Raw genomic sequence first — 16,328 nt, forward strand, 5'->3', positions numbered from 1 at the left:
GCACTTCCAATATAAATACTCTCTCTTCCCCCTCAGTTGGGTTATTAATGCAGTTTATAGTTGAACTGTGGAACTCTGGCTACTTTCCTCCTTTTTATTCCTTACTAATGTGGCTTGCAGGAATGGTAAAATGCCCTTGTTTCTCAGCTGTGTAAGGGTAAGTCTTTCACTGAGTAATACAAGAGACAGCAACTGAGCCTTTTACTTTGGAGTTAAAAAAAAAAAAAAAAAAAGAAAGAAAAAAGAACACCCAAAAATGCAGTTAACTGTAGGCAAAACAAGTGAAGAAAGAAAGAAAAATTAGTTTCTTAGCTGAAAACCAGATAAGAAAATATATTACCAAAATAACTTGTTGCTTGTGCTTTCTGTTGGAATTGACATCTGGCTTCATTCCTTTTCAGGACTATACATATACATATATAATAATTAATGCATATACTGTAATGTTTCTTTCTTTGAGATGCCTTCCTCTTCACCCCACTCTAATCAGGGAAATAGTGCCTCTTATTGCTCATTGCTCTTCATTTTTATATTGGAGATGGTTAAAATGTCTTAGAAAGTCTTGGCATCATGGTGTTTGCTTACTCTCTGACTACAGCATAAAAACCCTGATACAGTACAAGGATCTCCATGGTAACAGTTTTTCCTGTTCTTGAGTTGCTTATGCAGGGCTTTGAAAGGATTGGAATTGGTGGCTATCACATTTTTTCACTTGTGCCCCTAAAGAAGCCTAATTGTTACAGTAAAAATAAAGTGACCTACTCAAGACACATATAAAGGATGTCTTAGGACAACTGGGGAAATTCTGGTTGTGATTAAGTTGGGAGAATATAATAGCAATCTGTAGATGTGGAAGAAATAATTTTAGATTGTGAAATTTATGAAAAGGGACAGATAGAGTTAGAACTGAATCATACAATATTTGTTGATATTGTCTTGGTTTTCCCTTGTGAATACTGATTTTGTAAAATTTGCTCTGAAGGCTGTCCACACACTGTTTGCAAATACAATCCTTAAAAAATCCTTGCATAAATACCACATACATCTGTTTAATAGGAGCTTTGTCATACAGAACTTCTCGTTTTATTTGTTATGTTTCTTATTTTAAGTCCTCAAAGATGTTGTTTAGTTTTCAACTTAATGAGCATCATTATAGTGACTTTACATGATAAGAATGCACATTGAGGCAAGAAAGCATCAATAAGTACACTGTACATCATGTTAACAGCTGCCTTGGGACAGAGTTATATGTAAAGAAAGATAGTCTAGGTGGCTAGGAGAAATTTAGGAAGGAATAAATTATAAAAGTACACAGAAGTTTTTTATTAAAAAAAAATACCTGTATTATCAAATAGTCCATATCAAATGTGTTTGCTTATTTTGCTATTGGAAAATAGTTTATAAATTGCTCCTCCTTAGGTTCAAGTGAACTTTTTTTTTTCCTTCCGTGAATTTCAAGCCAGTTTGTTGGCTTTATAGAAATTCAGATATTTTTGGACAATGGGGTGACGGAAGAAATCATTATACTAAAAAATGTAGCAAGCACTCACGCTCCAGACTAATTGAAAAATTTAAAATAATGAATGAAAGTATTATATTTAATACATTGATAGCATTGTAAATTTTCAAAAATGCAATCCTTTTTTTCATCTCTGTGGTTTGAATTGCAACTGACTGTAGAAAACGGTTATTACTTTTAAAAAGAGCAATTACTTTTGGGGGCTTTTCCATTGAAGAAAATTAACTCAGTGCAATTTGCTTTTTGATCAGTACTGCGTGATACAAGACTGCAAGGAGCATTATGCTATTTAATGTAGTGGGTTTTTTTTATTCCCCCCCCCCCCCCAATTATCTATTTTTCACAGTGCTGTTTATTTTGTGCTATGTATAGACTTATAGCTGTGTATTTCTGCATACGGAATCCAAGTCAACCACTGTAGACTTTTGTTGAATAGCAACACAAGAATCAGAAAGTTTTGTTACTTTCCTCTTGTGATCTATGCATTTAGTAAAGACAGGCCATGGTGATTTTAGCCATGCACATTAAATATTGCTGTGCAGAAGTTATTCCTCGTTAAATGTTTGATGCCATTTTTGTCTTTGTTATGTTTTGCATGTTTCATTAATTCCCTGGGGGTCTTTTTGAAAAGTTTCAGCAGTACAGATGATCTTGTCCTGTAAAATTCCTTGACTATGTACGAGTGGGCAAACCTATGTTTGTGAAAATGAATTCACTCGACAGGACGTTTCACGAGCATGAATTTATAGCTCTGTTTTTGAAAGGGTATAATCTTCTCACTGAATACAGCAGAGAGTTGATAGCAATAGAGCAATGGGATACGATTCAGATCGGGCTGGATTAATTCATGGGATATAGTGGACAAACTTCCTGAATTCCTGGCAAGTTTCCAGAGTTCTGGACACTTTATGGGCAATAATTCTCTAACACAGTCCACATGACAGGTTTACCTGTCTCACAGTTCTGGGAAAAGGGATATGAATCAGTAAGACCTACAGGTCTCCAAGTCTTAGCATTTCTTTATCATGGGCAGTATTTTAAGGTTTGCAGTCTCTAATAATGCTACCCCTTGAGCTGGAGCAATTTTTCTGTAGTATTTCTGCTACCTGAAGTTTGGGGGAGGACGGATTGGTTAGAAGAGTCAAATTCTTGATCATGAAGGCAAGACTTTGATGATTGTGCAAAGATACTGACACTAGAAATTGGCTCTTGGCCATAAAAGAGGAGGCTTGGAAGACGTATGTCTGCCCTTTGCCAATTTAGCTGAGCACTAGTGAGTGCAAGAAGCATGTTTCATGTTGTTAACTTCTTGTTTCAATGCTTCTGAAATTATCAGGATTCTCATTTTCCAAAAGCTTTCCTCCATTGTAATTAGATTGTCTGAAAATCAGACTTTCCCCTCCCCCCACCGCCCCCGCCCCGATTGTTTTCTGTTTGTCTGTATGGTAAAAATCTGGTGTAATTCTATTTTTGGCTACTAATTTCTAGTTCAATAAGACCTATGTATATATATATTTATATATATATATATATATGAAGTGAAGACATTCTTTCTTCTAATATGCACAGCTTTATTGAACCGCTGGAAAACATTTAGAAAAAATTTCTGAGAATGAAGCTACTTTTCCTTTACATAAATGGAATTTTGGCTAGTACTTGATTCCAATGGGGAAAAAATAGTTTTCTTTCATATGTCAGTTTTTGTTTCAGAGCAAATAGCATCTATTGTTTAAAAAATTAATGACGTAAAGGAGAAACAAAGGAAAACTTTTAGAAGTCCCTCTAGGCAAATGACATGAAAGACTTTTGCAAATAGCACATCCATCTATCTGTCTACTAGTGATGAATCAAAACCTTATCAGCTTGAATCTTCTTTTGATTTGTTAACTACTGTTTGTCTTCAGTATACAGCTTTTAACTGTATTTGAAAAATATTTACTTTGTACTAGTTTTGCGTTTGAGTTGATCATCATCCTCTGTTGTTCAGCTTTTTATCACACAGTGACTTAGTGATGTTCACATTACCTTAGCTTGAAGATGAGAAATGAGAAAGGGGAAAAATAGATGTATGGATATACTTGGTCAGATTGTACCTGTTACTGGGATGAAGACAATTTTTATCTTTGTACAGCTGGAGTCCAACAATATGACAAAGTGTATTGAATTAAGTGACACTCTTCAGAGTCCATCTAAGGCTACCAACAGTCTATTTCTTTGTCAAAGATACTGAGAATATTATAATTGCTGTTAGAATTTATGTATTTATTTATTTTACATTGGGAACAGCATAGATTTGTTTAGATATTCTAGTCAATTCGTGCTGGTTTGATCTCACTGCAAGAATTTCCAGTTGGTGTTACATTACAGATGGCACACCTATCAGCTGTACATGAAGAAATAAGTCAGGAAAAGCATCAAAAACAATTGGACAGCGATTTTTGTGAAGTTTGGTTGGCTAGATTATTACAGGCTGGTTGTACCAGGGCGCAAAATAATCCTCAAAATGCGTTGCATACTTGGATTTTTCTCTGTCTCCCAAACTGGATAGCTTTTTAATTTAAAGCTCTACAGTTTCAATATGAGGTGTGATTTTTTTGGGTGAGTTTAGCTAAAAATTTTTCTCTGCAAAATATCAGCAATTTAAAAATATTTTTAGCAATGACAAAATACCAAGTATATAAATTTCAACAACTCACCTTACTCCAGAAGATTAGGTATAGGAAAAAATTCTGATTTAGGTTTTGTATTTGATATGTTCTGTGATGTAGATCCTGCTGCAACATGTAACATTGTTGTACCAATTTCTGCAGTGCAGAATGCACAAAAGCAGCTATTACTGGTGTTTATTCAATGGTGGATCTAGACGCTGGAAATCACACAACAGGAAGACAGTATTTGGTTTGGGAGCTTGGTGGTTGACCTCTTTATTTTGTATAAGTATTTAGCATTTTAATTCATCTTGTGTAATAAGGGATCAACAGTGTACTCTAGAACTTGAAATCCTGATGCAGCATTTACTGTTTCATAATTTATTTTTCTTTTCACAGGGATCACACTCTACAGCCAACCATATGGTGGAGCTTTGCTGGATGAGGACAAAATGTGAGTAACTCTTAAAATATATGACAGCTGCATTAATTTAATAAGCGTGTACGTTGCATGCAATAGATGTTGTGACTTGACAGATGCAATTCAGTTCCACTGGGTCAAGCATTTTCTCTAGTCTGGTGTTGATATGTCAAGTCTACTGTTTATATCAGATATGGTTGCATTCTTTTGTAGAGAAAAAATACTGCATTTATGCTGACTGTACTTTACAGAGAGTTTGTAAACAGGTAATGACATTTTCAAACAGGTTAACTGCTGATTGCCAAGATCTAAATTCGATAAGTTTTAAAATTTTTATTTTCTATAGTGGAGGAAATATTTGCAAAAGCTTCACTTTATTATTCAGACTTTAAACACACACTGTGTTGTATAACTCACATTTAGTTTGGTAACTTAATGCATCATCTTGCTCCCGATTTCTAATTAGATGCTGACAGCGTGCAAACCCGGTGTTTATGAATAGGATTGCAGTCCTAATGTCTAGTGCAAGAAGTTGGCCTTGAAAATGTTTGGATTTTGTGAGGATTTGTTTCCCCATTGCATTTTGATTATGCCATTTTGCTTTGTACCCTAGAATGGAGAATGTTCGTCAGTGTGGGGTAGCACTGTGTATCATGCTGGGTTTCTCTGTCCTTACTGCGTCCATCGGAAGTGCCACAGTGAAAGACAGAGTATCTGGCATGAAACGCTTGCAGCACATCACAGGCCTGGGCTACAAAACTTATTGGCTTGCTAACTTCTGCTGTGATATGGTATGTATCCTATGGGGGAGCATGTGTTCAGGTGTAAGTTTTTAACTAGTTTCCCATAAAGAAGTGAAAGGAGATATGCTCACAAGACATATGAATGAGATCTGAATTGCGTGAAGCAACAGATCTTGGCTGTCATGTTAGCAAGCACTGGGACACCATTCCTGCTTTAATACTGTCAGATAAAATTCTTTAAGGCAGGGATTATGTTCCTCATTTCCTGAAGCTGAATCACTAGGTAACGCATATGTTAGCTTTAGGTACCTACGCTGTTTTACAAATAAAGGGAAGCTGTCTGATCAACCTAGACAGAGGGAATCTTCCACACAGCAGTTCATAGCAGGAGTTTGTGCTTTGAGTTGCCACTGGGAAAATCTTTCAGATAATTGGAAAAGCCTGAAGAAGTCGATCAGCTACTTTAAAGGCAGAATTATGTTGTCTGTTGGTAGGTAATATGAGAGATACTAATAACTGTTATCTTTTATTTCTGGCAAGAGAGGTAGTAGAAAATATTATTAATGAATTCACATACAGAGAATGACATCAGAAATGGGTGAAGTCTCTGTCCTGAATGCTTATTTCTCTTACACAAAGTAATTTCTACCATTGTTAGCATTACAGGTAGTATTGTCTACTTGCAGTTCATTAACAAATCTGAAAACCTACTCTTCTTTTGAAAATCTTACCCTTTTAATTAAATGTGAAGTCAGGAATTCCACTGAGACCTGACTTTGGCAGGTTGGGTTTAGGCCAACATAGTTAAATGAAATAGGAATTTTTGCTTACGTTCTTCAAGCCTGAGAAATCAATTTCTGTTCAGGCTAATAAACAAAGTTTGTGAAAAAAAATTAACTTTCTCAAATCACTGCTACTCCTTTGTCACGGATTTTTCATCAGCTCTGTAATGGAACTCACTTGGATTACATTAAAGCATTAATTCCACAAATTGTCTTCAAGTATCTTTTTTAAAGATGACACGTTGAGAATGAAAATTAATATTTTCTCCGTTACATGTATGTGTATATATATATCTGTGTGTATGTAAAAGTATATATAAGGCATACATTTGTATCTCTTACTGAAAGGCTTTTTCTCAATTCACTTGTGATGAGGCTTGCTATGGTATTAGTTCAACGTTTGGCAGGAATTTGAAATTAGGTCATCTACTTCTGGGAAACAAATAGAATTACTGTTTTTAAATAGGGAGCTGTGTGTTGATAGATCATTTCTCAAAGGTGTTTTGTCTTGCAAGGTTCGTTTCGGATGCAATAGAAAACAATTGGAGTGACTTGGCTTATTCAAAAATAGTGAGGTTCCTGGCCTCATAGGAGGGACATACACTTTTTGCACCTTGCTTAACACAGTGGGTCATGGAAGTAAGGGCTGGGATCTAGCATAGGCAACACAAATGTGAACTAGCCTGATCAGGAACAGAGGTTCTTTTTGAATGCTCTCTGTTTTCATTCAGACTATTCGAAATCTGAAACATTAGAGCTTCACTCAGCTGTGCTTAAAATCAGGATTTTCACACTTGAGCAAGCTTGAAGGAAGAGCACTTTTCTCCAAAAGTTAGTTACTTGGCCAGTCAATCTTTGTATTCCTTTTTCTGCCAAGTCAGATAAGAGGGCTTGATTAAAAACTCAGTCCATCATCATTCAGTTTCTCCTTGTGCAGCAAAGTCAACTCCTTATTCTTTTCTGCCAATCTCTTACTTTCAAAATGTTCTCACAAATTCAGCACAGTACTACATGATCAATCATGATCTGGGAAAGAACAGATTCTGCTTTAAATGCTAATTGTGCTGCAGATCATTTAGGGACACTGAACACATGAATATATGGACTGTCAAATTTGAAATCCCTCTACATATTTTAAGTATTACAAGCTGTGTCCCGTATTATTGGTGGCATAATCTCTACTATGCCTGCAGAAGTATTTGATTTATGAAATTGAAGTATTTGATTTATGAAATTGCTATCATGAGAATCAAGCTGTTCTTACTGAATTTATAAGTGTGAATGTAATTCTTTACTATGTTCAATGAATGCAAAATGTGTAAGTGCTAAGCAAATTTAGTAATGAATAGAGACATTTTGTTCAGATTAATCTTGTGTCACTAGATGTTTTGGGGCAATGGTCCCATACGGACTCATTATCTAGAAGAGTTAGCTTGTTAAATGAATGTGTTGGAAAGGTCAATAGAAGTGGAATTAAGGGGAATATTATGTAGTCGAGTTTTATTTTGTAAGGCTGTTTCATGTATATAAGTGTAAGGGAGGCATTTTCACAGCAAGGATGGACTGTGAAATTGTATTATAATTTATGAATTCCTATTTTATAGTGTAATTATATTGCAAATACGGAAAAGTTACTTTGTAGAGCCCTTCTATGCTAATTAAGTAAGATCAGTAAGAGATGCTTACCTGGTAAATGCCTTTTCTCTTCTGTTTCTAGCTGTTTTACTTGGTTCCAGTCACCCTGTGTGTTGGTGTTATTAGTGCCTTCCAGCTATCAGCCTTCACTTTCCGAAAGAACCTGGCAGCCATTGGCCTCCTGCTGATCCTTTTTGGGTATGTGATTGGAAATGCTACTATGGAATTGTAGCTTGTAAGAAACAAAGAGAAATCTTTAGACTTGGTTTGCGCCTGCTGCTTGGTGCATGATTTTCTCTCTTTGAAAATGATTATGATTCAGCCAAAGATAGTGAGGAAACAGGATGAAACATGAGATTGAAAATTCCACACAGAAGGTGGAGGTAGATTTGCTCAGACATTAACAAAAAAAAAAAAAAGGACTGGAAATGTCTCAAAAAATACTCAACCTGTATAAAATCTTTTGCTATTAGAAATCCATTGCATGGTATCTTCCAGAAAATGTGGGAATAATAGCATAGTCAGATGGGAATTTCAGTGCTTAGCTGTGCAGAATATCTTCAAGAAGGTAAGAAGTGGTTGTCTTTTATTACAGTTCTACCCATTTTCTGTAATTCTGTAATTTTATGTAGCTCCAGAAATTTATATTTCCCATGAGAACTCTGTCCAACGTAGAGTGCCGGGCTGGTTGGATATTTGTCTCCAAATAGTACTGTGAGAGAGGAAAGTCCACACTCTTGATTAGTTTCACATGAAAAAACAGTTATAAAAAGTTAAAATAACTGGTTAAACAGAGGATTGATTACTCTGTAGAAAGAGGACTGTTGAGCCCTGGGCTCAATCAAATGCATCGTCTGTCTATTTTGTTCCTTTAACTCTTCCCATGTGCAGTTCCAGGTGATGTGAGAAATGTTGAAGATGAATAGTTGCAGGATGAGCATTCTGAGAAGTTTCTTCCTTATCTCAAGCAACTAATTGTTGCTGCTGTTGTAGGGAGGAACGCATCTCTTACAAGACATGTTTAGATAATGAAATATAACTGATCCAGGAGAGAATCACATGGGGGACAGTAGAAGGGACCTTCTGCAAGATCGGGACATATTCCATGGCAAAAAGGGTCTCAGATAAACACTTAAAAAAACCACTAAAAACTTACTGTATTTCATCTTGAAACTATATTCAAGATCTCATGCCTTCAGCAACTCCTTTTTTGGAAAACTATTTCAGTATCTCCATAGCTGGAGGTATTCTTTGAAATTCCAAGCTAAGTTTTTTTTTGAGTAATACTTCATAATTCTCCCTATCAAACATCTTTTGCAAGCCCAAACAAGCCAAGTTCTCTCATCTGCTAAATAACTCAGATGAAACATCCAGCTTTCACACTTTTCTCCTCTCCATATCACTGTTGTCTTCCTCCTCCTTCCTTCTGCCCTACTGCTGATTGATGCTGATTCATTCCTTCAGGTTAAAGGCAGAAATTCTTATCAGTCTTAGTCCAAAGACTTTACACACTACTAGACCTCATCCTGTGTTTTCTGTTCTTCTTCTTTTTTTTTTTTTTTTTTTTTTTAATTTTTATTTTTGTTTTATTTTTATTTATTTTATTTATTTTTTTATTCCCTTTACAACTGTTTAATCCTTCTTGTAATGCAGTTGCTGTGACCCTAGCATAAGAATAGGCATCTAATAGATCTTAAGCAGCAAATGAGCCATACAGTACATACATATATGTCTGCTGAAGTTATGACATGTTTTCTGTGCTGTGCTATATGCTTTGGTCCTGCCCACAGTGTACTATTAATACTAAATCCCAGGTGCTAAGACTTATGCTGGCATTGTTTTAACCAAAATGTTAAGTTAAAGTCTGAGTATTTCAGACGAAATGAGTATTGACTGATAATCTGGACCATCTTCTAAAAAGTTTTTTGTTGACTGCAGATGCAGCTTGATCATCTCAGCATAATCCCTCCTGTACTGTTTGGCTTTGACTGATGTAACGGATATTAGTGACTTTTAACAAGAAGGTCTCTGTATTTAATGTGTATTAACATGTATTAAAGATGCAATAAATGTTAGTCAGTAAGTTTGACATGTCTCAAGGACATTCTGATAAGTTTCAGAGTGGCCGCTCTTCCTATTCTGCCCTTTACTCACCTTAACTACAGAGTAAATGTGATGAAGCCTGCTGTGGTCATTTTATCCTTCCCCAGTATTTTGCATGTAATTCTAATTTTTCTGCATTCTGTAATGCATTTTTTTTTTCCATTTTAAATTTTATTTTTCTCTTCAAGGTACTCCTGTGCAGCATTTCTGATCTAGAATAATGACAAAAATAGCCCGGTTATATGAAAAAGTTCAGCTGTGTGCCAGAAGGGAATGTGCATTAAAGAGTAATCTACAATTTCCTAGTGTGCTACTTTAAAGCTGATTTCCTTTAAAAATATTAATATAATGGTCTCTTACCTAAACTGCATTTTTTCCAGAAGTGTTTTATAGTTCAGTTACTTAAACACTTTTGTCCTAAATTCTCTATCTTCGGTACTTAGAAAATAAAAAATTCCAGCTGGAGCTGAAGGAAAAGAAAGTATTAGGATAGAGACGTGGGTATGACTGGCAACTCCACTAAAGGCTGCATTTGAACATCATATAAATGTAGTGTTCTGAAAGTTTTGCTCATTTCCTAGTAACTATAAGCAAACAAATCAAATTTTGCTTTTGTTTACAGCTGAGTAACCACACTCTAAATCATGTCTCTTTCCTGAGCTGTTTCCAAGAATGGACTTATCTTGGATTTATGGTATCGTAATTAAGAACAAAAATTGGAAGAGTGATTTACATACATGCGTGTAGGGAAGAAAAGATTGCATGGTTAACACTGGCAATAGGACGCTGAAAATATAGTGTGAACCTGAATACTTACAATCTTCATTTGAGACCCAAATATTACATCATTTAATGTTTATCTTCCTGTAAACTGAGGATAATATCACTGTTACTTCATAGCAGGATTCGAAAGTTTGTTTCTTAAGGTAAAGGATTTTGGCATTCTTAGATGAAAAAAGTTCATCTGCAAAGTACAAACTATTGAATTTAAAAGGGACTTTCATGGTTAATAATCTAAACTACTGTTTAATGCAATGAAGAAGTAAGCACAGATTTTTGTCTAGTTGCTCTTGCACTGAACTCACTGTTATATATACATATATTAATACTATATAAGAAGTATTTATATAAACAAGTATGTGTATGTCATATATTCTGTCATCATGCAATGGCATATACTGATACCTATGCTCCTGCAGTCTATATACCGCTTGTTTGATATTATATATATGTCTTGTGATACATTGAATGGAAAATAAATTTCCTTTACATGACATTCCTGCTCATCACATTGCCTGGGCACTTCTTTAGTCTGGCTACACATATCTTACTCTTTATAAAAAGTATGACTTCTTCCTTTCGAATTGATGTCATTTGACTTGCCAGAAAGGAAGGTGCCTTCCCTCATCCTTTAAAGATTTGCACTGAAAATGATGTAGCCATGGACATGCTCTCATATAATCATTGACTGTGCAGTCTTTTTTTTTATGGATATTACTCTACTGATAACCTATTCTAGGTAAGAACAATGCTAAAATGATCTCTGGCAAATTTCAGTTCTCAGATATGGCTGGCACAAATAATATTTCCAGTTCAAGGACTAATGTGTGTTTATGTTTGTTTGTTTGTTTGTTTGTTTTTCTGTGTTTTTGTTTGGTTTGTTTGTCTCGGTTGTTTGAGTTTTATATTTTTCTTTTTAAAATTATTTCTTTCTGTTTGTCTTTATTTTTTTACTCTCCTTGCTCTCTCTGTCCTTCATTTTTTGTTCTTTTTTTTTCTTTCTATGAAAGCCTCTAAGAAAAGCTGTTTGCTCAGCATTCATGATTTAAGCTTCAAATATTTGGTTTTAATTCTATCCCCGTGTAAGAAGCTTGTTAAGATGCATGGCTTTGCAATTATTTAGAAATCGGGGTTGCGAGCTTTCTGGAGCAATGTAAGTAAATACATGCATTTAATTTATACAAAAATGGATTGTATCTGCCCATCTCATAGCAGTAGCTATAATTCCATCTAAATAATTACAAGGTAACTTGATAAAGAAAACATGCCAAATCTATCCTTTTTCATCAGCTGGTCAAAATAAGTAATAACTTTTTTTTTTTTTTAATAGCATGATAACTGCCATTTTTTATTCTTTTTTGGTTGGCGAGGCAAAAACACAACTTATTTTTGATTTTTTTTTTTTCTTTAAACTTTCAGGTATGCAACTTTACCGTGGATGTATCTTGTATCCAGATTATTTTCAAGTTCAGATGTAGCTTTTATTTGCTACATCTCCTTAAATTTTGTGTTTGGCCTGTGTACCATGCTGGTGACTCTCTTACCTCGTTTGTTAGCTATAATTTCCAAAGTGCAGGTCAGTATAAAACCTTTATGTTACTCATAAGTGAGATGAATGCTCACATGTGCATGTATGTATATGTTTATGCATGTATATATGTATGCTTATACATACACAGAGACAAAATTTTTTCCAGCAGAAAAACTTGGGTTTTAAACATTCATTATTTTTCTGTCCTAGTGTATACCCTATTGCTTGTCACCATCTTGAATTTTAACTTGTTTTGAATCATAAGGAAAAAAAAAATGCACTGTAATAATGGAAAAACAGTGTTAATTGAAAACTTGACATTTTCCAGACCATTAAGTTGTAATTGGCACATAATGGGAGCTGTTCTGGTCTATTGAATAGATTATATGCATTGTAAAATGTGTTTGAATAATATTGACATAAGCCATAAGTCTCATATTCCTAGGATATGTAGTGCATTATATGAATAATAATACACATTTTCACTTGATGTATGTAATTCTGATTAGTCACAATGGCAATTAAGCAACATGATAGAGAGGAGATCCAGAATGTGTATGAATATCTATGCCTGTAGTAGGTCAAAAACTTGATATTTGAAGTCAAATCTGGATTACATGTCACCTAAGTTTGGAGGCAGATTTGATGTTGACTTGGGTTTAAGTTACTAATTTAGAATTAATAGCATTCTAATATTAAAATATTAAAGAAAATAGAATGATCCTGGCCACATGTGTTTTGTTACTGTCTGTGAACCTCAAATGAAATTAGAGTCCCATGGTCCTAGGCAGTCTAAAATGCAATAAGAGATGAACCCTGCCCCAAAACAGCTCACAATAAGCTTTTCTGAAAACAGTTAACCTAGAGTGAGATTTGAATGCTGTGTCCAGATTTGTAAGTGTGCTTGATATGCTGTTGGAGAAAAGTAATTTTCTTCCTTTTTTTTTCTTTTTTTTTTTTTTTTCTTTTCTCCTCCCTCCCCCCTTGCTGAATCTTAATGCAGACTTTTCAGAACATCTACAATATCCTCAAATGGACATTCATTGTATTCCCACAATTCTGCTTAGGCCAGGGTTTAATAGAGCTTTCATACAATCAGATCAAGTTTGACCTGACCAGCAGCTTTGGAATAGATTCATACGTGAGCCCCTTTGAGATGAACTTCCTGGGCTGGATTTTTGTGGAAATGGCCCTGCAGGGAACACTACTTCTTCTTTTACGGCTTTTTCTTCATTGGGATCTCCTCCAGAAACCAAGGTGTGTTGCCATTTGTATTCTACCATAGTGGACAATGAAGAAATTTTTAAAGAAAGAAAATCGTAGACTTTGAACACCTGAAGATAAATACTTCTGCTAACATGGGGTACCTGAATTAGCGGAAACTGCAGAAAGAATACAAGTAGTTGCTCTTTCAATTGGATTCTTCTGAGATTTGATCATGAATCTTTAAGGCACTGCAACCAGGGAAATAAAACAGAGTTATCCAGAATACAGTAGTGTCCAATTTGCCACATGTCATTTATTACCATCTTCCATTTTAGGGGGCAGTGTTCACTTAACAGCATGATCAGCTCTTCAGAAGATGTTGATGTAGAAATGGAGAGACAACGACTCTTTGGTGGAAGAACTGGTAATGATATCCTTCTTCTGTACAACCTCAGGAAGTGTTATGGAGGTTTCAGTAAGAAGAATATCGCTGTGGAAAGTGTAAGCTTGGGAATACCAAGGGGAGAGGTAAAGATGTCTTTTTGTTTTTTCCTTTCAGAAAATAACACTTAATTCTAATAAATTGTTGAGACATACTCAGGATGTCTATGATCAGAGATCTGTGGATAGCAGCAGAACAATTTTGATTGTAGTAATGTCTGAATATCAATAACAGGATAAAGCAGAAGCTCTGATGTTGCTTAAGAAGCAACTGTTCATTTATTTTTTGGGTTACAAGTTCATCAGAGTTATTTTTTTCTTCTTGCTTATCTTTGTCAATTTACTGTTTTATAGGCCAGCACAAAAAACAAGTAAGTAGCATAGCAGGTCAATGTCCAAAAATAAAGCAAAGAATACCCAACTCAGCTGCAAACTGTGAACTGAATCCTGAATTTGTCACCAAGGCAAATTTGTAGTTCTCATGCTGAAAACATTACAATATATTTTAGTATAGTATGTGATGTACTAACAGACTATTTTAATAAACTTAAATTTAGCACTGAATATGATAATCCAGAAGATTTCTCAATTACATTTTTTTTTTGTGTGATTTTTATGCTTTTGGGAATTGCAGATATTAATTTCAAATATACCAAGAAGGAAAAGACTTTTCTTGGTTTCTAACAGCAAACTGGAAGATAAGAGAAACTAGTGCATGGCAGTGAAGTTCCACTGATGTCCTGCAAGTTATACATGAGTTGTTGGGTAACTGGGGTAACCAGGAGGATATTCTTCTTGATTAAAGCCTATTTATCGATCAGAAAGTTCATGAAACAAATAGTTTTAAAGTTATGAAGTGCTATATGTATACTTAATACGAATCCTGATCTTGCTTAAGAATATATTCACTGTAGACAGGGGCCTGTTTGGTGTTCATGTACTTGTACAGAGTGAAGCAGCTCATGAGAAACTGAGAAATATTGACTCTATAGACTGGTAATCAGGGCTCTCAAACAGGACTTGAAGTCTTCAGATTCAAATCTAGCATTTAGTAATAATATGGATAAATAATGCATCTAGTTACTGGACAGCATTTTAAGTGAAGGGCTAGAATCCTAAATAGGAACTAGTACGTAATAAAAGTAAAACTTCTTTTCCATGGGAAAGGGAATTTGCACATACAGTATATTCATATACAGCAGCTTACAGTCAGATGATAAGAAATATGAAAAGGGGAGAAACTGTTGAAAAAATAATCTTGCATATTACTTTGAGCACAGCAGACTGGTTTTGCTCTCTTTTTTTTTTTTTTTTTTTTTTTTTTAAATCTCTCTTAGTGTTTTGGACTCCTGGGAACAAATGGAGCTGGGAAAAGCACAACATTTAAGATGCTGACTGGAGATATCATCCCATCCTCAGGACGTGCTGTTATCAGGACTCCTACAGGGTAAATAACACAAGGTTTGATCAGGATAGTGCTAATTGATAATGCAAATGATCAAAGACTCAGCAGGTCTTCCATCTTTATACTGTATTGTAGGGACCTGTGTTTTGTTCCCTTTTAAATGTATATTGCGTTATTGCTGTTAAGTCTCTGCAGGAAAGCATTTTAGCATTATTTAATTCCATCAGACAGCTCTGTTAATTGAGAATAAACTTGCCTGGTAGCAAAAGAGTGGGGTCTAGGAAGTCTTAACATAAAGCCTTTTAAAAATCTTAGTATGTCCAAATCCCCTATACTAAGTGCTGCACTGAAAGTCTTCCAGGCTTAGGCTGATGAACAGTGCTTCAACTGGACAATTTTAAAATGTTTTCTGACATTTGCATCCTTCAGAGTCATTAGTTGATTACTTGATCAATATTCTCTGTAATTAGGATGGTAGGTAGTGTTGGTGATATTGAGGCTAACTTTGATGGAGTGATAAGTGAATAATGGACTTTTTGGGTTAGATATAACTGACACTTACCAGTTTCCCAGCAAAACTGGAAGGGAAGTTATTTTTTAGTCAGGCCAAAGTAAAAGGTATATGTGTATATATAAATTTTAAAAATTTTGAAACTTCTCTTTTCCTAAATGATGTGTGTTTCAAAATAGGTGTTTTGGAGGACAACTGGAGTATTTAATTCAGAAAATTTTTAAAGGAAGCAATTTGGAGTTTCCAAAATCACAAGTTACATTTCACAGAATCATAGAACAGCTTGAGTTGGAAGGGACCTTCAAAGGTCATCTAGTCCAATCCCCTGCAATGAGCTGGAACATCTTCAATCAGATCAGGTTGCTCAGAGCCCCGTCCAGCCTGGCCTGGAGTGTCTTCAGGGATGGGGCATCTACCACCTCTCTGGGCAACCCGGGCCAGTGTTTCACCACCCTCATTGTAAAATATTTCTTTCTCATGTGTAGCCTGAATCTCCCCTCTTTCAGGTTAAAACTGTTACCCATGTCCTATTGTAACGGGCCCTGCTAAAAAGTCTGTCCCATCATTCTTATAGGCCCCTTTTAAGTACTGAAAGGTTGCAAT

At 35.2% G+C, this 16,328-nt stretch overlaps 1 protein-coding gene across 1 annotated transcript in view; it reads left to right on the forward strand.

Annotated features, from left to right (window-relative positions):
• Positions 1 to 16,328, forward strand: part of ABCA13 (ATP binding cassette subfamily A member 13) — a 181,466-nt gene that overhangs the window by 126,072 nt on the left and 39,066 nt on the right. Inside the window, exons 48-54 of the mRNA XM_065053420.1 lie at positions 4,567 to 4,621; positions 5,202 to 5,379; positions 7,831 to 7,946; positions 12,051 to 12,207; positions 13,166 to 13,419; positions 13,704 to 13,896; positions 15,147 to 15,256. Of these exons, the coding sequence (XP_064909492.1) occupies positions 4,567 to 4,621; positions 5,202 to 5,379; positions 7,831 to 7,946; positions 12,051 to 12,207; positions 13,166 to 13,419; positions 13,704 to 13,896; positions 15,147 to 15,256 (1,063 nt within the window). The remainder of the gene's footprint in view (positions 1 to 4,566; positions 4,622 to 5,201; positions 5,380 to 7,830; positions 7,947 to 12,050; positions 12,208 to 13,165; positions 13,420 to 13,703; positions 13,897 to 15,146; positions 15,257 to 16,328) is intronic.

The sequence above is a fragment of the Columba livia genome, chromosome 2 (genome assembly GCF_036013475.1).
Source record: "Columba livia isolate bColLiv1 breed racing homer chromosome 2, bColLiv1.pat.W.v2, whole genome shotgun sequence".
Taxonomy (NCBI): Eukaryota; Metazoa; Chordata; class Aves; order Columbiformes; family Columbidae; genus Columba; species Columba livia.